Source organism: Geotrypetes seraphini, chromosome 5 (assembly GCF_902459505.1).
Source record: "Geotrypetes seraphini chromosome 5, aGeoSer1.1, whole genome shotgun sequence".
Classification (NCBI taxonomy): domain Eukaryota; kingdom Metazoa; phylum Chordata; class Amphibia; order Gymnophiona; family Dermophiidae; genus Geotrypetes; species Geotrypetes seraphini.
The window spans coordinates 95,357,356-95,381,117 of NC_047088.1; the positions used below are offsets into that span (position 1 = coordinate 95,357,356).

Consider the following 23,762-nt stretch of genomic DNA (forward strand, 5'->3'; position numbering starts at 1 on the left):
TTTAATGTCACTTTGATTCATTTGCAAAGCAATACCACATCTAAATCATTTTAGATGTATACCCTAAATGTACTGCCTGAACAATCTCAGTATTTGGCCTTCAATCTTGCTTCTTGGTGTGGTCAATCTCACTCCTTAGCATCTCTTGGAATGATTTAAGTGTAATATTCCTTTGCAGATGAATCAAGGCGGCATTAAATATTGACTTTTCTTTGGAGCCTCTGAAAGAATAGACAACGTGGGTAAAGTCTTTGAGCTGAAAATTGTCTTTCTCCCAGTACTGTAGTTAAAAGTATGTTCATGGGTTTCACAGCACATGTACTTGCAGTAAAGGGAAAAGGAACAGGACAAAAGGAAACAGTAGGCTGGAAGGTGTCCTCAGATTTCTTCCTACTGGTTGGACCAGGCTTCCCTCTTATAAAACAATGATCAAGATCAGTGCACTGGTACAAGCTGTGATGTGTGAGAAATAGGGCTCAAAGAGTGTGAGAAAGTTTTCAAATGAGTGAGACTTGATATCTCTAGTATGGCCCTGTCTCCATTGGCCTGTCCCAACTCTGGGTCTTTCCTTATACCCAGGTGCCCAATTACTACTACTTTTCACCTCCAATCAGAAGGTGGCATGGAGCCCACCCCGAGGGGCAATGGTGCCTGGTTATTGTCACCCCCTTGGCAATCCTATCCAACGGCTTCCTTTTAATTGAACAACAGAAGAAAGATTATTTTTAACTGAGGCGTGGCCATATTTATAACCAGGATTCATTCTACAAATGTAAACAGAAGAGAGAAAATACCCCCGGAGAGAAAGGGAAAGATCAATGCGAAATGACGTCGTATGTCCCTACACCACACGATCTGAAGCTGATGTCATAAACAAACTAATCCATTCTCCGCCCTTTTGTAGCGCGGCGTGCGTCGCTCGTATCAGCGTGTAAACTGTGTACCCCCCGGCAGAGCGGTTGTTAGGGGGTGGGGCGCCGTGCGCTGCGTGGTTGCTAGGGGCCGGGGAGAGGCTGAGGCGTAGGCAGAGATGGCGGCGGCAGCGGAACGAGCTCAGGCTGCAGCAGTAGCGGCTCCGGCTGTGGCCGGACACACGAAGCCCGGCATTGAGTCGGTGAAGGGGCAGCAGTTCGACGTGGGGCCGCGGTACACGGAGCTGCAGTACATCGGGGAGGGCGCATACGGCATGGTGTGGTGAGTGCGGTCCGGGCCCCGCCCTGCTCCGCTTTTATTCCCTCTTATTCTTCCTGCCACCGCCTCATTCACAGCTTCGTCTAGGCCAAGCTCGTCCCACCTTCAGCCTCTCCCTAAACCAAGCTCTGCCTCTCCGCAACCTTCTTCCGGACTGACCCCGAACCTCCCTCTTGCCAGGCTTATGCTAATTGTAGCGGGGGGAGGGAGTGTCCCCCCTCCCTACCCTTGTCATCTAACGCTTTTATTCGCGCTATCTGTTCCTCATACTAACTGCAGCCTAATGCCATGCTAGTCCCTCCAGTTAGTGTAGATTAACTTTGGTAGTAATCGTTACCTAGTCCCAAACTAATCTTGTGCTCGTTTCAGGTTTTTTTCCCCTTTCTATTCTCCAACTGCAACCTCGCCGCAAGCAAATCTACCTGACGTTTCGTCACCCCCACTTTATTGTAACTTTAATGCTTAACCTCGTGCAGATGCATTGCCTGTCTACTGCCAATTCTCATCGAAACCAAGCTTATGCTGTCTCTAGCTACTTCACACCAACTGAATGGTTAACTTATGACTTAATTTTAGCTGCTGCTGCTGCAGCCGCCTTTTATGCCAAACTCATGCTACCTATTTCTCAACTATGACTCTTTTCTATGCTAAATACCTATCAACTTCAGCATTGCCTCATTCCTGAGTCTTTGCAATCCCCATTGCATGCCAAATTTATTCCTTATGCCAGCCATAGCCTTGATGTATGCATGCCAGTCTCATTCCACTTGCAATTATGTTTCGAGTGACAGCTTCTATCTTCCAAATCAGATCCAAAATAATAACCTTCTGCATGTATCTCTATCCTACTTGCAGCCTTACCTCATTCAAACCTTGTACCAAATGCAGCATAATCCCAAGTCAGCTTCATGGCAACATTGACCTATCTGCAGTCTTTTTTCATACCAGAGTCTCTCTCATCTCAAATTTTATAACTGCAGTCTTATCTCATGTTGATATTATAATAATCGTGGGCAACAGAATTGTCCAGTGGACTGGATAGGCCAGTCTTATGTCAGTTATAATCTTATCCCATGCTGGGATGTTGGTGATACCTGTGTTTCTCAGTTTTAGAGAGGATGCCTATGACTTGGGAGTGTGTTGTATCTTAGATGCTAGTGGATCACTATAAACTACATTATATATGCCACTAGCTCAGAAGCAAGCAAATTTATGGCCCAAAGGCTACTTAAAAACCCTGATTGGGGTGGAGAGAGTTGGTGGGAGTCTGCAGTATGAGGAGCAGGGGAGGTAGTCCTATCTGATCCCCACAATTTTCCCAGCCAGACCCCAGCTCCAACCCCCAGTCGGGTATGCCAGAACCTGTATTTCCTTTCCTACTTGCCTAGTGAGTAAAATATTTTGCCAGTCTATCTTACTTCTCTTTTTCCATGCAACCCCAGTACTTCCTTTGGCCATAGGGTGGGAAGAGGCTCTTCACCATCAGTGAAGGTCCAAATGTCCACCTGTGGTGCTTACATTTTAGCCCATCAAAGGTGGGCATTTCAGGTGGGTATCTCAGCCATATCTCATGTGTCTCCTACCCAGAGGCTGATGTTTACATTTGCTCCCCTCTTCCCCTCCAGCATATCACAAAAGCCATAAGATTGTTTTTGATCTTCCAGCACCTCCTCTAGCTGTCACCTGGGGACCATGGCCTATTCCTAGACCCCTCATGGCTTCCCCTGGATAATAACCCTCTATTTAAGAACTCTGATGTCACCAAAACAGCCAGGATCCATTGGTGGATCAGGTTATGTATAATATTGGGACATACGTAGTGTTCTGGAAACCACGATCAGCAGTAATCACTATTTACAGTTCTATAATCCATACCACATTTAATATTAACTATACCTTTATTTGCAGCTTTTCATGTTGTATGATCTTCCATTTTTCATGCTTATCCCTATCTTATCTTTTTTATTAATATTTTTTCCATTTATTTAGTTTTTATATAATGACAGTTTATGACAAAACTGCATAGGTACAACTTGTAAATTGAGGGCCTGATCAAAGCTTTTCCTTTCTATTCTGTATCTTACCAAATCAGGATCTAAGTGTTAGTGTGGAGGGGGATGGAAATCATCTGCATTTTTTTTGGCACATATAATAGTGTATCATATTGCCTTAGAGGCAGTGATGTACCTTTCGTGCCACTAGGCAGTGGTTTTTATCCCTCACCTAGCCAGTCAGGATTCAAGATCACTACAATGAACGTACATGAGATTATACCTAAGATTATAATGATTGGCAGTGGAAGGTGCAGAATTTGAGCCAGAGTCTCCCTAGTAACATAGTAAATGATGACAGATAAAAAATCTGTGTGGTCCATTCAGTCTGCCCAGCAGTTACAGTCATTCTCAAGGCAACAAACCAGTAATTATTCATTTTGGCCCCCTTTTACAAAGCCGTACAGCGGAGGGCCGGGCAGCAAATGCTTTGATGCCCATGCAGTTCCTATAGGCATCAGAGCATTTACCATACCGGCCCGCACTGTCGGCTTTTATAAAAGAAGGGGTTTACTTGCTAAGTTTCAGTATAAGATGTTTTACCCTCCTTCCCAAGATAGGTAAGACCTGATTTGAATGTGATATAAAATACTTGTAATTGCTCTTGATTCTGTGTTCCAACCCATTATAATAACTATTAGGCCATGCATGGGCTGGTTACATACCCACATATGTATATCGGAGGTGGCAATATGTTTAGAAAATAAAGATAGAAGTCCAAAACTTTAAATGAGCAGATGTGTTGTTTTTGTTTTTTTTTTAGGTTTATTACTGTTTGTCTGAGCATGTTTTATATTTTTTTTTAAGTAGTTTGGTTTTGGTTTTCAATTTTTTGAATCTTAGACTTTGGGTATCATATTTTAGGTGCCCTGGTGACCTGACTCCCAGGATATTTTCAGCCATGATCTATGTAGCATAAGGCATGAAATTTCAGGGCCAGCTATACTAGCTAGAAAAATTCCTTACTGTGAGCTGGATTCTCTAAAGTCACTGTATTTAACAATGTCACTAAACCATCGTTAAATGCACATATTTTACCACCAATTATTAAAATGGATCACCATGTTTTTTGTTTTTGCTTTCTAGCAGCCTCCAATTGTACAATGCAAATGTAGTACAATGAGGCCATTAATATTAAAACTATAATATAACAAGATAATTATTATTAAATTGACCTCTCTGGGCAATTCTCAAAAAGAAATGCCCCTCCATTTGCGAGGAATTGGGGCCGATATTTACTGGCAGGGTCTGAGCTGTCATAGTTTTACTTTCCTGTCAGTGCCTGACTGCTGATTGACTTAGGCACTGACAGGAAAATAAAGCAACTCTCAGACCCGCCGCCAGCCCATTTCCTCATAAATGTAGCCCCAAAAAAAGCCTGGTGGTCTAGTGTCGCCTGCCATTGCCACCCCCTGCCGATGCCCCATCCTCACACCTTTTGGAAGATTGGCAGGAAGGATGCCCAATCCCTCCTGCCGCAGGCTTTTTTTAATGGGTGCATCTGTTACACACAAGAGCTGCGCCTGTATTAAAAAAATAAATAAATAAATAAAGCCCCCCCCAACAACCCCCACCACACAAGCCTGGTGGTTTAGTGGGCCACTCCCCACCCCCCTTTGTACTTTTTTTAGAAGACCCGCAGGAGAGATACTCACTCCCTGCCGTTGGCAGGCCTGCCTCTTCAAAATGACAGTCCTTCCCGGTGCATCCTGGGATGCACCGGAGAGAGGCCTAAGGCCCTGATTGGCCCAGGCACCTAAGGCCCCTCCCTGGTGTGTACCAGGATGCACTGGGAAGGGGAAGGCCTGCAGTTTTAAAGAGGCAGGCCTACCAGTGGGAGGGAGTGAGCATTCCCCTGCCGGTCTTCTAAAAAAGGTGGGGGGGACGGCTCATTAGATCACCACGTTCAGTGGGGCAGGGGCAATTTTTTGCACACACAGCATGCATATAATTTGTATGCTATTGTGCTGAGAATCGCCAGTAAAACAACAATTGCTCCCACTATGGTATCTTTTTACCGTGGTGTCGTCGTTTGGAGAATCTGGCCCTGTGTTAAATACCTAATCTCTGCCCATTGTGTTTCCTATTCCATACTAAACAGCATGAGATTTTTAGCACATGGCTTTTGTAGTACTTTGCAAACTTTAGTAAAAAATGTCCCTGTTAGTGTGGAGGGGGATGGAAATCATCTGCATTTTTTTGGCACATATAATATTGCCTTAGAGGCAGTGATGTACCTTTCGTGCCACTAGGCAGTGGTTTTTATCCCTCACCTAGCCAGTCAGGATTCAAGATCTCTACAATGAACGTACATGAGTTAAATTTGTTTACAATGAATCTTTCTTCGATACATTGCAAATCTGTGTTATGCGTATTTATGCTGATCCTGAAAACCCAAATAGCTGGTGACTGTAATATCCTCAGAGGGGTATTTTTTTCCTCCACTTTTGTACTACCAGCTTCCACTTTGTTTCTTTCTGTGGTTCTTTACCTACTTCAAGTAAGCTTATACTCATCTTGTTCTCTCCTTTATGCCGTCCCCCAGTATTTCCTTCTTGAAACAATGCCTTGGAACCATATCTCAAGGAATTTTCTGGGTCTGTCCCAAAATTTCCTGATGCCCAAAGAGTAGCAAGAATATCTGGGTTGTGATAGTTAATATACAGACATTCATACAAGAAGAAGAAAGCAAGGGGATGAGCAGAGACTAGATTAAAGGGGATAGAGGATGGGGTCAAGGAAAAGGCACTGCTCAGTATAGAGAGGGGCTGCGGCTAGGAGAAAAAGCTAGGCCCTTCACAGAGAAGGAGAAATACAAGCAGACTCGAAGGAAATGCAGCTTGTTAAGCTTTCAATATACATGATTGTGCCAAAAACTGCAATGTAGGCACCTTTCCTTCAGGTTTGTATCAAAGGCAAGGTCTGTTTCTTCTTCTTTTGTTTTTGTATAATTTAAAAAACAATGGGGGGGGGGGGGGTGGCGAGCTAGTCCCAGTCCCAGTCCCCTCCTTTGAAATTTTTGTTTATAGACTTTTCCTGTCTTGAATTACTAGTGTGCAGTTTGAGCTTCCCACCTGGTACAGGCATTGATTGTAATATAAAAATCTAACCAATATTTACACAAGGTGCTGAAAGTTTGCTTGTTGATAGCTCATGTTCTTTATAGGAAAAGTCTTGAAAAGTCTTAAATTTATTTCAAAGGGGGGGGGGGACTGGGCCCCTGAAATATATTTTTAATAATATTGAATGAAATTGGATATCCAGATTTTTAGTAGGATGGCGATTTTGAATTGGAAAATTTAGGTAGGTTCAAATGTAGGGATCAGTATCTATTTAGCTATACATTTTTATCCTCATAGATAAGTTGATTTTTCTGGGGTCATCTCCGGTAATACAAAAAGAAAAAATAATCCATCATGGGAACAGAAATTGAACACAATAGAAATGATTATAGCTTACACCAGATGTACCAGCCAGGATATTTCTGACATTGCTTGTTAGGAATGTGAAGACTTAATTTCAGTATTTCTTTGTGTGAAAGAAATAAACCATACACTCCTCTCCCATTTCCCATGATTCTGCAGCCATGGAAACTGTAACAGACTTGGGGAAACAGCTTATGGTTCTGCTGTTCACTGCTGCTAGTTCATTCTTCATCCTGCTACCAAAGCAAACTGTTGCCTTTTCCAGAATTTTCCCATGCTGGCTATTTACTGTAGCTTGTTAACTGGTTCACTAGTTTCTTGGCCAAACCTGCCCCTTTCTTTGACTTTGTCTGATGTGTCTCCCCTTCTCTGTTCTGCTCTCATTAGATTTTTCCTCATCATTATTGTAAGTATCCTGTTCCACAGTCTCCCTCTTCCCTCACTTGAAGGCTGTCTTTTGCCACAACTGTTTCAGCCTACAGCTTATTTCTAGTGCCATAAGTGTCTCTCACAGTCACCCGCCCCTGCTGACTCCTTCTGGTATTATGCGACTGACAGTAAACAAAGCCATGTGGTATTGGCTGAAGTAGTATTGGTGGGAAAGGCTGACAGCAGCAACAAAAACTAGCAAAGCAGAAAGAATGAACTCTGAAGAAACTGAAAGAAGGAGCTGGAATAGAGAAGAGGAAACAGGAAAGGTAGACTGAACAGTAGAGGGACGGGAGAAAAACTACACAAGAAAAGATAAATGACAGGAGTGAAGAAAGCATGGCATGCTAGGGAGGAGGAAGGTAAAGTTAAGATAGGGAGAGAGAGAGATGAAACGGTAAAGTCATTCTAGGAGGAAGAGCTAATGCTGCGGTTGGAAGATAGGAGAAACAGAAAATGGAGAAATTGAAAAGAAAATATGCCAAAATAATTCTGAAAGGCTGCAGTCATATTTTACAATTTTGTTTCTTAAAAGGTGTGTGTGTTTCTTCTGTACAACTGACTGCAAATTTGATGCATTATAGCCACATTAAAAATTAGCTGGCAGATATTTGCTGAACTGCTATAGGAAACTGAGAGCTTTGTATATGTTATATGTAGGGCATGCCCACACTTATGTATAGCACTATCAGGTGTATACTATGCATTACAGAAGCATAATAGTCCCTTCTGAAGAGAGTAATAGATGGCATGGATGGGCAGACTGGATAGGTCATATGGTCTTTCTGCTTTCATTTTTCTCCTTAAAGCTTGGTCTATTATAGGTGACGGCGTATCTGTATACAGCACCTTGTGCCCGGTGATGTTGTGTGCTGTGTCCTATTTCTTTCTGTGTGTGTTGTTGGGGGGGAGTTGAAGGGGCATGTCTTGAATTTGGGTGCCAATCAAAAATTTTGGGAGTCAGGGGAGGTTTTCACTTATAGCTAATTTGTTCTTTTTGGTTAGTTTTTATCCATTTTCACTTTTTTCCTGTCTTTAATCAGTTTTTCTTTTTTGCTTTCCTTTGTGTACTCCAACCCTCTCCCATTTCTTTACCTTCAAAAGATTCTTCTTTCCTCCCTTTGATTCAAGGCATACTTATGCCAACTCTTTTCCTATGTCCCGTACCTTTAGCTCAACAATGGCAGCCTCCACAGCTGTCTATCTGGTGTCAAGGTCTGTATTTTAGGTGACCTGGCACTCATGAAATTTCTAGACCTGTTTTCGCTGGTACCTTTGGCCCATATCCTGTCATATTCTTTTCAGCCTACTTGCTTTGTCTCTCCACATGTGCTCAAAAGCCTACTACCATCTCTCCTTGTGACCCTAGCTCTCATTTTCCTGAAAAGTATTGAACCACTTTTTCTGTTTGATGTATTCCCTCATCAGTTTTTCATTCTCTGGGATTGTTCCCTGTGCATTTTGTATAATTTTGCTATTTTTTTCACACTCAGATCTTGGATCATGCAATCTCTTGTCAAAACTTTCACTCTATTCTATCAATATGTTTGATTCATTCCACTCTAGTAAAACTACCCTCCATGTATTTAGCCACATTCATATCTCATTCTTGTATCTCTATCATTGTCAATTTCTTTACCCTCAGCAAGTTTAAACACTGTGGGCTATCGGGTTTTTTCCGTCTAGTCTTGCTTGAATTTTGCCATAATATTTTCTTCTAATTGCTTGTTGAGTGTACTTGTTAACACATTTACAGTATTCTGCTCTTTCCTCACTTCCTGTTGGTGTCTCATAAGGTTCTCTGCTTGGGCCACTGTTTTTGTCACTGTATCTCTTAATGCTCTCATTTCCTCCTTCACACTTTTTTTATACCATCTGTATGTTTCCACCTTTCCTCTTGCTTCTCAGCATTGCTGTTGTGTTCACACTTCTGATGTTGAATCCTAGTGATACTGAGGTATATTTTCTTGCTTTTTCTAGAATTCCCCCACCAGTCAACCTGAACCATTTCTACCAAAAATCTAAATGACCCTTCCTTCTGCCTCTGGAATTGTTCATCTATATGTCTGGTGCAACAGAATTATTTAGCTTGCTCCAACTTCTGAGCCTATGGAATCCAAATGCATAATAGTATTTTCCAATATGGATCTCTGACTCTAGAGCTGCTACTGTAAACAGCAGATGTAGCTGTTTCTTTCATTCTTTCCTTTTCAAACTCGGGGGTATCTGGTCTCAACTATAGTTCATTACATCTACAGTTTTATTAAACTTCATATCTCTTGTGATGGACAGTTAAACGTTCTTTGCGGGTCTCTGCTCAAGTTACTCTTGTTAGTGTACTGTGGACTTACTCTCTTTCATCAGCATATTTACTACCTGTGTAGCATTTCTTAGAGAGGATGCTTCTTCGATAGGGACCATTGCTAATGGATATTTCTTCCCCATCCAACTTGCCACTTCTTTCTTAAGTGTGTTGTCTTGGAAGTAATTGTCCTTGTATCAGGCTATCTCCTGTCATAGGCACCAGCTCTGTGGTGCTAGAGCACCCCCAATATTCTTTCCAGTAAAAAAATTTTCGATTTGATTTGGCCTATTGAATCAGTTTTTCTATTCACTTTCAATGACACAGCTTTTTAAGTTTAAAGTGGAATCAATTTTTAATGTAAAATTAAACGAGCCATATTAATACAGCTCGATCCTGCATAGTCAATGCTAACGGAAAACCATGTCCTTTCATACACACAGAACACAGATATACCCTCGCCCAGTATGGAATAAGTAATCTCAAACTAAAGATAGAATGTTTCTTGTCTCCAGGCCATCTCCTTCCCTGCCTGCCCTGTAGTAAGGCATCTTTTTTCCTCCCACCCACCCTCCCCCCAAGATCCAGCACTTTCTCTCCATGCTCCTCCCCCCCAAAAGGTTTGATAACTCCCCTTATTCCCTTCCCTCCCTCACTTGCTCTCTTTCTTTGTCACCCCAAACACACCATTGGCAGCGCAACCTTCACAACACACTGCTCTTGCCGGCGTTGGGCTTTCCTCCCTGCTGAGTCCCGCCTACTTCCTGTTTCTGCAAAGGCAGGACCCAGCAAAGAAGGCGGCCCGATGTAGGTGAGAACAGTATGTTGTGAAGGCTGACGTTGCGGAAAAGATTTTGGACCATGATGACGATGGGCCTGCACTAAATCAGTGAGGCGCATGCTCAAGGCCTTCTGGCTCTCGTTCTCTCAAAGATCTCAGAGAGAACGAGAGCCAGAAGGCCTTGAGCATGCACAGATGCTCAAGGCCCAACCCAGGCAAGAGGCGGGAGATTTCTTTCAGTCGCACAATTGGCAGATGGGGTAAAGAGCATGTTTGGGAGGAAGGGCGGGCGGATGCCGCTTTCAGCACGGGGGTGCGATGCGGTTCTCGCGGGGGGGAGCATTGGCAGGGGAGGTGCTCGTATAGCGTAGCATGCTCGGTTTGCAAGAGAAAAGTTTGCTAAGTGTTTTGCTCGTCTTGCAAAACACTCGCAAACCGGTTTACTCACAAACCGAGGTTCCACTGTATTGCATAAGTTAGGGGTCTGCAATCTTTATAAAGCAATAGGTAGAGAAGAGGGTTTGAGAGACGATTTTTTAAAATTCAATATGGGTATATATGCATTTAGCACAAAAACAAATTTTCAAGTACTTACAGGAAATAAAGAAAAACAATTTAATGAGACTATTGGCACTGTATTTCTGCACAGAGTTGTTTCACGTCTAACATGTCTCCTTTCATCCCCCCAGACCCTGTGCAGCCTCTTCTGCCCCTGCCCACCAGCCCTGTGCCCAACATTTCTGCTTCTATCACCCCTCTCCAACACCATGCTGCATCTCTTCCTCCATTCCCTAAACCACTAAGTCCAACATTCCTCGCTCTTGCATCCATTTCCATCTGTCCCACTGTTCCCTCTCCCACCACCATGCCCAATAATTCTTTCTTCGTTTTCCCATGTGCACCATCTCTTTCGCTCTCATTCAGACACCCATGTCCAACAATTCTCCCTGTGTATTTCCTCCCCTATCTCAGCATTTCTTTCCCTCCCTTCCTCTGTCCTTCCATCCTATGTCCCAAGTTCATGCCCTCTCCCTCCCTCCATTTGTGCCCCTATCCCGCGGTGTGTACCTATCTCCTGGCTGGCACCTCCTTTCTTCCAGGCAGCTGCACGTGTTTCTTCACAAAGTTACAGGTGGCGGTTCCAACACATTGCACACGGCTGACTCGGATGGCTTCCCTCTGACATCGGCCCCCAAATAGCTAACATTGATTAGAGAGAAGATTTCGGGTCAGCCATAGGCAGTGTTCGAACCGCTGTCCTCAGCTTTGTGAAGAAACACATGCAGCTGCCTGAAAGGAAAGAGGAGGCAGTTGCCAGGAGACAGCTACATATGGGATTCCCACAAGAGAAGAGCCACATCCATGTAGTCAGAGCTGCATGTTGCTAAGCTATCGTAGGCGATGTTACTGGTTACATCAATTTGTTTTACAGCTGCATCCCCTTGTGATATGACTCTGAGATGGAGGACAATGATGATCGCCTTTTTGTTGGGGACACTACTAGCCAGACAATGGCATAGCAGATCCACAGTGCTTAGCCATAGCCGTACCACCTTTCCCTAGCAACAGCAGCAGATGAATCCAGAGACCAATGGGATAGTTCACATCTACCAGCAGGTGGAGATAGAGAAACTGATTAACAGGTGGTCCTATTGGCTGGCACTCCTCCTGTCTCATCAGTATTCTCTATCTCCCAGCAGGAAAAGGTCGCTATTCAACTAGCTCCTGAATTCTGGCTGTGGCTGGAACTTTATTTTCTCCTGTTGAGGTTTCTCTTCAGCGAGACTGCCATTCTGTTTCTCCTGTTGAGATTTTCTCTTCAGTGAGCTAACATTTCTAATTCTCCTGTTGAGATTTTCTCTTCAGTGAGACAGGGGTGTCCGGCTGAACGGTGCCGGCTTTAGGGGTTACACCTGGCCCCCCCCAGGTCCCTGCCTCACCCTCCCTTCAGTGATAGAGGGTATGACTTGGTCTCTTCTTTTCTTCTTTCCCTTAAAAAAAAAAAATGGGACCACAGTGCTGAATATCCTTTCTGCCCTGCTAGGGCTGAGCAACTGGCTTCTGCAGGCCCTGCAAGCGAGGTTATGAGTATCTGATTTCTCAGATTGTTGGAAGGGTGCATTTGTGTTGGTGGTTTTGACCGGCGGGTTTTCTAGTTGGTTTTAGGAAACGCGGACTTGGGGAGGTGAAGAATGTGTGAGACGGGCTTGATGGCTCCGGGTATGTCATTCCGATACCATTGTAGGAGCTGTTGCCTTCCCGCGCGCGGGAACCACGCGCTTTCTTCCTTCTTATGAGGTGCACGTTGCTCCTTTCCTGCTAGGTATCAGCGACTTTGCTTTTCCGGTCTGTGAGCTCCGGCCATGTCGGTTTCCTTGGCGGTTTGCTCCGGTTATGTTTTTTTCAGCGAGGTTAGTTGGGGCCAGCACGTTGTCCGCGGCACAGTCTCACGCTTGTTATCGTGCTCTGCTGGGTTCGCCGCAGCATGGTTAGCATTCGCCACGAGGCTGACTGGGAGTCAGTGTTTGCTGTGGTTCGGCTTCTTTTATCCCGCTGGTCAGTTATTTTAACTGTTTCCTAGGAGCCGCTGTCTTGCAAGGAACATGTGGCTTGAGCTTGTACACCTGCGCTGGTGGGAGCACCGCAGCGTTCAGTGTGTTTCTCGGTCAGTGGACTTTTATTGGCGTCTGCCGCAGCTTCTGTGCCTTCGGGGCAGATGCGTCGGAAGTTATGGCGGTTCTATACATGACTGAAACGGTGCAGCTTGGTGTATGGAAGTCTCCCGAGTTGATTTTTTCTTTTTTGACCCGTTTGTGTTGGCTCTTTGGGAGTCTCTACAGGCGCTTGGAAGAGAGGGAGCATCTACTCTCTGTTTCACCACCCAGTTTCAGATTTCCTCCGTTCTGGGTCGGTAGCAGGCAACTCACAGTGCGACTTATGTCAGTCACAGGCGATTACCCGGTGCTTCATTCAGGTGTCTCCTCAATCTCTATCACTGTCTCCACAGGGTGGGCCTAGGTAGATCTAACAGTTTCCTTGATGTGGGTGCCTTTATGCAGCGCTGAGTGTGTCTGGTAGCGTTGTGGAAATTGTTTTGATACATATGGGGCATGCTGGCTTTTGTATTTTCCTGCGGACATGACTGTCTTTTGCTGTTTCTAGTGTGGCAGGGTTTTCAGCAGGGGTGTTCAACCTTGTTGCCTTCCCTGGGCCGCCTTGGTTACTAAAAAAAAAAAAAAAAAAAAAAAAAAAGGTTCCCCGTTAAGAACGGTTGGATTTTGGAGCAGCTTGCAGCCGGTTTTCAGGTTCCGCAGGCTGCCAAAGCTTAATCTTATTTTTCAGACTTCCCTCATAGTCCTTATTCAATTGCATGACTAGTTTGTTATCAGGAGTGTTCCTTTATTCTGATCAGAGCTTACGATTTTCCTCCAGCTCGTTCCCTGACCTCTGCTTCACTTTGTAGGGGCCGTTAATTCCGCTGCCAGCTCTGTGGGCAATCTCGCAGAACGAGAGCTGTAATATTGCCAAGTCACGGGACTTTGACAATTCTGCATATGGCTTGCGCCTTTGCGTTCCTTTCTCCCATTTCTGATTCTTTCTTGGTGTTACTGTGTGTTGATTATCCCGGGGTGACGCTGGTGCGGGATCCCCTTCAGGGTTGCTGGTATTTGGGACGATGGTTTCAGCTCTTCCGGATCTGAGGGAAGTGGTTCCATTTGCTTCATGAGGCCCAAAATTAAAAAGGGGGACTTGATCAGACTAGCACTGGATTTCTTCATTTCTCGAAGTTGAACATTTCCACAGGGAACTGGGAGATTACTTGAATTTTCACATCTGGCCACCATATTGGCAGTATATGCGCTTGGTTATTCTCGAGCAGCAATTTAGGTATCGGCAGACTTCTTTTGGCCTAGATTAAGGGAAGTTATTCCATTTACTTCCTTGTGCCTTAGATGGGGTAGTTGGTCTGATGGGAGCTGGCTCTCATTATAGTACATTAGTTTCTCAGAGTTAGACATTTCCGGAGAATGGCTGGGAGCATATTTACACTTTCGCTATGGCCACTGAATTGCTCTATCTTCGCTTTGCTCTCCTTGAGCAGCGCTATCAGTTTTTGACGCCGTTTGGCCGCGCCACGACTCCATGACCATTTTTGATTATTAGAGCAGTTAGCTGTGGTGGCGTTTTGGCACAGACCGGAGATTCCGGTATTTTCTTTCTTAGAAGACTGATTGATTTGGATGTCTTCCAGCCAGTTGGCTTTGTCAGACACGATCGGGTGATCTCTTTTATTTGAACTTCTTTTCTTCCATGCTTTGGATGTGAATCTTCACTTTTCCAAAGAGATCATTTCTCCTGGACGACTTCTTGGAACATCAGGGGATGTTGTTCAAATGGGAGAGGACTGGGGTTCTTCCCAGAGTCGGGGGCGACAGATTACGATATCAGGTTTGCCTTCTTCAGTCCTCTAGAACATGCGTATGGGATTCTGTCCAGATTCTTAGATCTAGGTTAGTGATTCCACTGGGAACTTTGGCTTGCTTTCCCGTGAGAATGCTCCAGTTGCTTTGTTCCTGTGTTTCCCGGTATCTCATGGCTCCAACTGTGGTATCTCGTAGGCTCCTCGAGCATCGCTCATTATACATTGGGGGCTCAGCGAGATTAATTTTTCGAGCACATGCCTCGATCGTTGCTGGATTGGCTCAATTTCACCTAACTTCCCAGGCTGTCAGGTTGGGGGGTGCCATGCCTTCCATCCTCAGCGCAAGGGGTCTGGTATTCAGAGGGGACTCTGTACTCGTTCATTCTTCTGGACTGAAGCATGGTCAGGCTGCCATTTCGGGAGTTTTAGCCCATTCCTCTAGAATGATGATAAAGGATCTTTTAGGACAGGGCTGAGACAGTGGTATTTCTCTGCAGCCTGGAACGTATGTGAGACGCTCAGTTGGCGATTACATTACTTGTTCTACTTCGATGAGTGGTATCTCATCTTCCTCTTCTGTCGGCGCTTCCTTTTACAGGACAGGAAAAGAGTTTGGATAGCCTTTCTCTCCACTAACTCTGAGCATGGACCGTCTATTGTAAATTGCCGGGTGCAGCACTGTGTTCGCCTTTTTGTGCTTTAGAAGCATGATTGGTATTTATAGCAGTGGCGAAATCTTCTGCATCCTGGAATTTGGGTACTTTTGATCAGGCCTTGTATTTGCTTTGTAGGGAACTGAACCTCATGGCCTCATCTCAGATTCAAACCTTCCTAGCTTCTTCAGCAGACGCAGGGAGTGGCGGTCAGCGGGGGTTGCAGCGTTGCTTCTTTCTCGCCTCTGATTTCTCTTTTTACGTGTTTTCCCCTGGCTTATGCTTGGATGGATTTGCCAGCTTGATTTCGGGGCCATCCTGGCTATGCGGATCTGTGGGGCCTTCGAAGGCCGAATTGTGGAGATTCCTAGTTTCTCCAGATTTGCTCGCCTAGGGTCCTATCAAGCCGGATATTCATCCTACTTTGATGTTTGGCAGGTTGTTTCTTCGCTTATCCAGGCGGTTCAGCCGTATTCTCCTGTGGCTTATACTTCCTTTTGGAGATTTTTTCCTTTCTTGGGTGTTTCTCTGCTTTCTCCCTTCCGGAGTTCTCTGCTTTCTCTTGTTTCTTTTTGGCGCATGTGGTTTGCAGAGGGCTTAGCGTTCACTTCACTCGAGCTTCGAGTGTCAATCTTAGATTGTTACAGGGACTAGGTACAGTGGTGCCTCACACAACGAACTTAATTCGTTCCAGGAGCAAGTTTGTTATGCGAAAAGTTCGTTATGTGAAACGCGTTTTCCCATAACAATACATGTTAAAAAAAATAATTCGTTCTGTAGCATAAAATATGCTAAGATGACATAAAAAAAGATAAATTTTTGGTTATTATTTTTATTTAGATACATATAAAAACATAATTGTTTTTTAAAACAACACACATTTTTTAAATTTAAAGACAGACTAAGTAGAGTCTAATTTTACAGTGAGAGGGCAGAGTCTCAGCGGCAAAAACTGGGACTTAACTGTTCATTTTTTTTTTTTTTTCTACCGTGTTTCCCCGATGATAAGGCAGGGCCATCAAATAAGACAGCCCCCCCTTTTTAGAAAAAAAATGTAAAATAAGGCACCCCCCCCGCAAATAAGCCACCCACCGATACCTGCGCTTACCCGAATCGGGTGGTACGGTGGGTGACTCCGTGTGGTCCCTGGCACCCCCGACACGATCGGGGCAAGAGGGAGCTCAAGCCCTCTTGCCCCCCCGACTCCCCGACACGATCGGGGCAAGAGGGAGCTCAAGCCCTCTTGCCCCCCCCGACTCCCCGACACGATCGGGGCAAGAGGGAGCTCAAGCCCTCTTGCCCCCCCGACTCCCCGACACGATCGGGGCAAAAGGGAGCCCAAGCCCTCTTGCCCCGCCGATTCCCCAACTCCCCGACAATATCGGGCCAGGAGGGAGCCCAAGTCCTCCTGGCCACGGCGACCCCCTAACCCCCCCCTGCACTACATTACGGGCAGGAGGGATCCCAGGCCCTCCTGCCCTCGACGCAAACCCCCCCCCCCCCCAACGACCGCCCCCCCCCCAATTACCTCCGACCGCCCCTCCAGCCGACCCGCGACACCCCCAACCCCCTTCCCCGTACCTTTCTGTAGTTAGCCGGACAGACGGGAGCCAAACCCGCCTGTCCGGCAGGCAGCCATCGACGGAATGAGGCCGGATTGGCCCATCCGTCCCAAAGCTCCGCCTACTGGTGGGGCCTAAGGCGCCTGGGCCAATCAGAATAGGCCCGGGAGCCTTAGGTCCCTCCTGGGGGCAGGGCCTGAGGCACATGGTCGGGTTGGGCCCATGTGCCTCAGGCCCCGCCCCCAGGAGGGACCTAAGGCTCCCGGGCCTATTCTGATTGGCCCAGGCGCCTTAGGCCCCACCAGTAGGCGGAGCTTTGGGACGGATGGGCCAATCCGGCCTCATTCCGTCGTTGGCTGCCTGCCGGACAGGCGGGTTTGGCTCCCGTCTGTCCGGCCAACTACAGAAAGGTACGGGGAAGGGGGTTGTGGGGGTCGGCCAGGGGGGTCGCGGGTCGGCTGGGGGGGGCGGTCGGAGGTTCTTGGGGGGGGGGGGCGGTCGTTGGGGGGGGGGGGGGGGTTTGCGTCGAGGGCAGGAGGGCCTGGGATCCCTCCTGCCCGTAATGTAGTGCAGGGTGGGGTTAGGGGGTCGCCGTGGCCAGGAGGACTTGGGCTCCCTCCTGGCCCGATATTGTGTGGGGAGTTGGGGAATCGGCGGGGCAAGAGGGCTTGGGCTCCTTTTTGCCCCGATCGTGTCGGGGAGTCGGGGGGGCAAGAGGGAACCAGGCGGAGAGAGGGCAGTTAAGCGCAGTACCTGCGCGGAAGGATGCAGCTCGGGCGACTTCGTTGTGTGAAACGAAGTTCGTTGTACGGATCAAGACATAAAGTTCGTTGTGCGCAGCGTTCGCTGTGCGAGGCGTCCGTTATGCGAGGCACCACTGTATCTCGCTATTCACTTCTTCTCAGGTTCATGTAGTTCAGTTCCTCAACGGAGTACAGTATGTTCGTACACCTCTTCTGAAGCCCAATCCGGGGTGCGATCTGCAGGTTCTTCTTCGCAGTTTTCCGAAGGATTCATTTCAACCTTGTCTTTTGAGACTCGCTGTGCCGTTGAGCATGGGGCTTCTTGTGGCCATGGCTTCGGCTCGATGGTTTTCTGAGTTGCAGGCCTTGTTTGGAGCGGATTCATCTTTCTGATTTGCAAATTCTGAGGTGTCAGTTCGGTCTATACAATGTTTTCTTTCTCACGTGAGGTCATAGGTTCGTTTATGCCACTCTCAATTTCCTTCCTTCCTCCGGGGAGGAGAAGTGGGGAGACGTGCTTTACTTCACTGCATTTTTGCAAGTGCATGGCGTTCTCCGTGAGATAGGTTTCTCAAGACTTTTCGTTGTTTGGATCACCTTTTTTGTTCTCTTCAAGGGACGCCTCAACCGCATGGCGGCGTCCTAAGCCTCCGTCGCTCGATGGGTCCAGGAGGACGTTCTTTTCCCTTGCTTGATGGCAGGGGGGCGGTTGGTGAAAGAACCTCACGACCATTCCACCGGAGTGATGGCTATTTCTTGGCCTCGGTCCAGAGGTTTTTTCCTTGGAGGAGTTTTGTCTCGCGGCTCTTTGGTCTTCCGAGAGTGCTTTCTCTCAGCATTCCTGGTTGGATGTGGGGGCGCATGCAGTGGATGCGCTTTGTGCTTCGGTTGTTGCGGAGGCGGCGTTTGCTTCCCACCCAGATTGAGGATTGCTTTGCTACATCCCATTGGTCTCTGGATTCATCTACTGCTGTTGCTAGGAAAGGAAAAATTATGTTCTTACCTGTTAATTTTCTTTCCCTTAGACGCAGCAGATGAATCCAGAGCCCCACCCTTTCTGGTAATTGTCTGTCGTTTTTTTCTTGTGCAACTTTCGCGGTTTGTTGTTGTTAATGGTTGTATTCTGTATATTTGCCTTTTGCGATTTGTTCTGGGAAAGAAGTTTTTTACATGCTGTGCCTATTGATGGTTACGTGTGCTTGGGCAAGGAGCTATACTGATGAGACAGGAGGAGTGCCAGCCAATAGGACCACCTGTTAATCAGTTTCTCTATCTCCGCCTGCTGGTAGATGTGAGCTATCCCATTGGTCTCTGGATTCATCTGCTGCGTCTAAGGGAAAGAAAATTAACAGGTAAAAACATAATTTTTCCTTGTACAATGTGCCAAACCTTGTACAGGTGGGGTTCCCCCCCCCCCTTGTCCTCTTGCAGACTTGAGTCCAGTATCTGCCTAATGGTAGTTCTGCTGCTGCTCTCTTTGCTTCTTCCCATTGAATGGCCTGTCCACACAGGCTCATATAACATTTGTGCATGCTCTGTCATGTAAAGCAGTGTTTCTCAACTTGGTCCTGGAGTACCCCCTTACCAGTCAGGTTTTCAGGATATCCATATCTAGCAATCTCACAAAAGAATATGAGACGTCTCCAAATAATGCAAAATGCTGCGGTCAGACTTATCTTCAGGCTGAAGAAATTCGACCACGTGACACCCTACTATCGGCAGCTGCACTGGCTACCAACGGAAGCCCGAGTAAGGTTTAAATTTGCCTGCCTCTGCTTCAAAGTACTATAAGGCCTGACCCCAAGTACATAACGGACCTTTTCGCATTTTCTAATAACAAATTCAAGAGAAATACACACCCAAAACTCATTTCCCCTCCAGTTAGAGGCTGCAAAATGAAAAAACACCACAAACACCTTCTCTCTCACCAAGCAGTCCTATGGGGCAAAGACCTAGACCAACTGCTTTCGCCCACTACATACGGGGAATTCAGGAAACGCCTAAAAACATACCTGTTCCAGAAATACCTAAACAATTGACCCGCGCTCCCTCTCCCTCCCCCCTCCCTATTCCACCTGAACTTACAGCACTGTTATAAATATAATCTGCTATCTTCATCTTATCGTAACTTTACGTTGCTATTTATCCCCAACAGGTCTTGTCGGACATTACCTACTAAAATGTACATATTACATTTGCGCTCAGCAAATTGTATCTCTATACTATTGCTTCCTGAGGTCTCTGATCTCTGTATTTCCTCTGAATATCTACTTATTGTATTTCGCTGAATGTCCAGCACTCTTGATTGTAAACCGCCTAGAAGTTGCAAGATTGTGGCGGTATAGAAGAATAACGTTATTATTATTATATTGCATAAACTTGATTTGCATACACTGCCTCCATTATATGCAAATTTCTTTCATGCATATTCATTGTGGATATCTTGAAAACCTGACTGACAAGGGATACTCCAGAACCAAGTTGAGATTCACTGATGTGAAGTACCTTTTTGCTTCTGAGGAGGATGGTTTTTCAAGTTCTAGAGCAGGGGTGTCAAAGTCTCTCCTCAAGGGCCACAATCCAGTAGGGTTTTCAGGATTTCCCCAATGAATATGCATGAGATCTATTAGCATACAATGAAAGCAGTGCATGCAAATAGATCTCATGCATATTCATTGGGGAAATCCTGAAAACCTGACTAGATTACGACCCTCTGTTCTAGAGGCTTCAAGAAAGGTAAATCTTGGAATGTTGGTAATAATCCATTGAATCCCATCTAAGCAGTTGTGACTGATATGGCCTGCACTAGCAAGCATATCCATGTACAGCAAATCTTCATGTGATTTGAACAATTGTCCTCCTTATCTACTAGCTACAGCGTCCACTAAATTCACAGCTGGTCTCACGCTATGGCTGCAAACCACCCTAAGGGAAGGTCAGTTCCCCCCGGAACTTGGCAAAATCATAATTACTCCCATACTAAAAGACCCCAAAGGCCCAATAGACAGCCCAACAAATTATAGACCAATCGCTTCTATACCTCTATACGTCAAACTCATAGAGGGTCTAGTAGCACACTATCTCGCCAATTACCTAGAAGACCACCACATCCTACACCCTACTCAATCCGGATTCAGAACCAATCACAGTACTGAAACACTTCTGGTTTCCCTACTAGACATTGCCCGTCAGCACCTCAGCATAGGAAATAAGTTACTAATCATCCAATTCGCTCTTTCAGCAGCATTCGACTTAGTTGACCATTCCATACTACTCCAGATACTAGATGCCTTAGGAATATCAGGTAATGTTCTCAACTGGTTCCAAGGATTCCTCAAAACAAGATCATACAGAGTCAAGTCAAATGATCTTCTATCCAACTCATGGTCAAACCCCTGCGGAGTTCCACAAGGATCCCCTCTATCGCCCATACTTTTCAGCATCCCTAGGCACGGCCCTAGACGCCCTAAACATTACATCCTTCAGCTATGCGGATGATATAACCATCCTCCTCCCCTTCGACATCCAAGACCCCACCTCCAACGGACGCCTGAAAACAACATTGGAAACTGTAGAAAAATGGATGACGAACCACAAGTTAAAACTGAATGCAGAGAAAACCAAATTCCTACTACTAGAGAAGGAACAAAAACCATCCCTAACAGAACTAGATGTAAACACAATCAAATATCCAATACAGAATACTCTCAAAATTCTGGGAACACACCTAGACAGAGGCTGCACAATGCAAACACAAATACACAAAACCATAAAAAAAGCATTCTTCACCATGCGAAACCTAAGAAAAATAAGAAAATTCTTTTCCAAAGAACACTTCAAGATCATTGTACAATCCCTCATACTCAGCTCCTTAGATTACTGCAACAGCCTCTACCTACCTTGCCCAAATACTATGATAAAACAACTACAGACCGTTCAGAACACAGCTATATCAGACTCATCTACTCGCTCAGCAAATTCGACCACGTCACACCCGCCTATGTAGACTCTCATTGGCTTCCGATAAAAGCAAGAACTCAATTCAAACTCTACTGCTTACTTTTCAAAGTAACCCATGGTATGGCCCCCAATTACCTGAACAACCGTCTTTGCCGCTACCGACTACCCAGATCAAGAAGAACTCAGAATCTTTTCACCTTCCCCCCTCATAATGGTACCCGACGTAAGAAACTTTACGACAGCCTTCTAGCAACTCAGGCAGTGAAAATTGACCCCACCATCACCAAACTGATGATCAAAACAACAGACATCAAAGTGTTTCGGAAAGAAATCAAAACATTTATTTTCAAAAAACACGTCCTTACTTAATATTCCCCTCCCCAATCGCACATACACTCTCACCAGCAAATAACACACTAGTCATCCCCTTGAACCTCATTTACGAAAAATATCCAAACTCCTAAATAAGCATCTCCCTTAGGTATCCATTTAACCTTCTCCTAAATAAGCATCTCCCTTAGGTATCCACTTAACTGATTCCTTCAAAGTTAGGTATCTTTCTTCAGTTGCCTATATTGTTTTCCCCACTGAACCTTGTAACTACTTGAACCCTGCCAAGTTATTCTATCGATAAATCCAGATATCTTATATTTGTATTTCTGTACCACAACATGTAATTTACTTAAATCATTGTAATGTAATTCTCTCGGTAATGTCCTGATCTCTTTTAACTGTAATCCGCTTAGAACCGCAAGGCACAGGCGGAATAGAAATCACAAATGTAATGTAATGTAATTTATCACACTTGAGTTGAACTATGGTATGGGCATCTTTTTGAAATGACTTCTGCAGCCATAGGATGTACATTTCCAAAAAGAAAAATACACATGCATGTATCTATTGATTTATTTAATGCCTTTTTGAAGAAATTCACCCAAAGTGATATACAGCAAGTATGACCCAAATATAGTCAATAAAAAAAAATACAGTTTCCAGTGCAATAGGTGAGACATTCTAAACAAGAGTGTTGTGTCCCAATGGCCGTGTGCCATATGCATAAGGAATCCAATCTGGATTTTTTTGTGACTCTGCTCTACTTCAGTGTGCTCTCTACCTTCACCTGCAGTTTTTCCCTTTTACACGCGTGCCAGCAGGAATGTGCTTGTTCTGCTCTCTCCTTTTTATTATTTTATTCTGTGTTTTTTATTGCTCTTTTCAGGATTTTTGTGCTCAGAGTGATTCTAATGCTCTGCCTTCCTGGAAAATACATAGACTTTGATCAGCAGCTGACAGAACAATCCCTGGTAGTACCTGTCAGCCAGCCTGAATCTGCTTTAAGAAGTTCGGGCCGTCCTGTTTCTCCTACTGCCGAAGTTCAGCACAGGCTGTAAGAGACTCAGTGGTATCTAGAGGGTGCCGGCTATGTTCCGTGCCTCTGCCCGTTCCTGAGCACGTCAGTTGATCCACAGGGGTGGAGTTGCAGTCAGACATGGAGTCTGACTGACAGCTTGAATCAGCTTCACAAAGGCATTCCCAGTGTGAGGCACTGGTTCTCTGATTCCAACTACTGTAAGAAAGCTGAGGCAGGCTGCAGCACTTTTCCAGCACAGGGCACAGTGAATAAAGGCTGTCACAGCCTGTGAGGTGAGTTGGGGGGGGGGGGTTGAATTTAGCAGTTTTGAAGGTTTCTGTATGGTCCCCTACCTGCAAAATCCTAAAATTGCAGATTTTGCAGTTTGCTTTATGTGAAAAATATCACAATTTTGGTATGAATTTCTTAGTGACAGCCATCTTGGATTTTTAGCAATCTTTTTTTCAATAATTCCCTTCTCCAAAACTACATTTTTTGCCTCAAAACTTTTTGGGATGGGGTCCTTGGGCTTTCCTAGTGAATGAATTCTTGCCAGGATTGTGCAAATTAGGCGCCTTTGAAGCATTTTTGCACCACATGTCGTGGCAGCACAAAGCTTAGCCTCTCCCCTGATTAAGTAGGTCACTAGATGCTCAGCTAGCCCGGTGAGATGGCCTATTTTGTTTTCGGTGCTCAGCATGGCTGATAATTCCATGCAAAAGGCTGCGAACCCTCTGCAGCTTATAAAACATTCTTCAGTCATCTCAGGGTGACTCTAGGCCCCAGGAACCGGAGGCCTTCTCATATTTTATGCAGTGTTCTCCCCAGAAACTTTTTCCAGCTGGGTAGCATGAAAAAGTAGCCGGGTGGGGCGGAATGGGAAAATTTGGC

At 45.5% G+C, this 23,762-nt stretch overlaps 1 protein-coding gene across 1 annotated transcript in view; it reads left to right on the top strand.

The window, feature by feature from the left end:
- Positions 1 to 951: 951 nt before the first annotated feature.
- Positions 952 to 23,762, top strand: part of MAPK3 (mitogen-activated protein kinase 3) — a 105,876-nt gene continuing 83,065 nt past the window's right edge. The window contains exon 1 of the mRNA XM_033944443.1: positions 952 to 1,194. Coding sequence (XP_033800334.1) covers positions 1,031 to 1,194 — 164 coding nt within the window. The 5' untranslated portion in view covers positions 952 to 1,030. The remainder of the gene's footprint in view (positions 1,195 to 23,762) is intronic.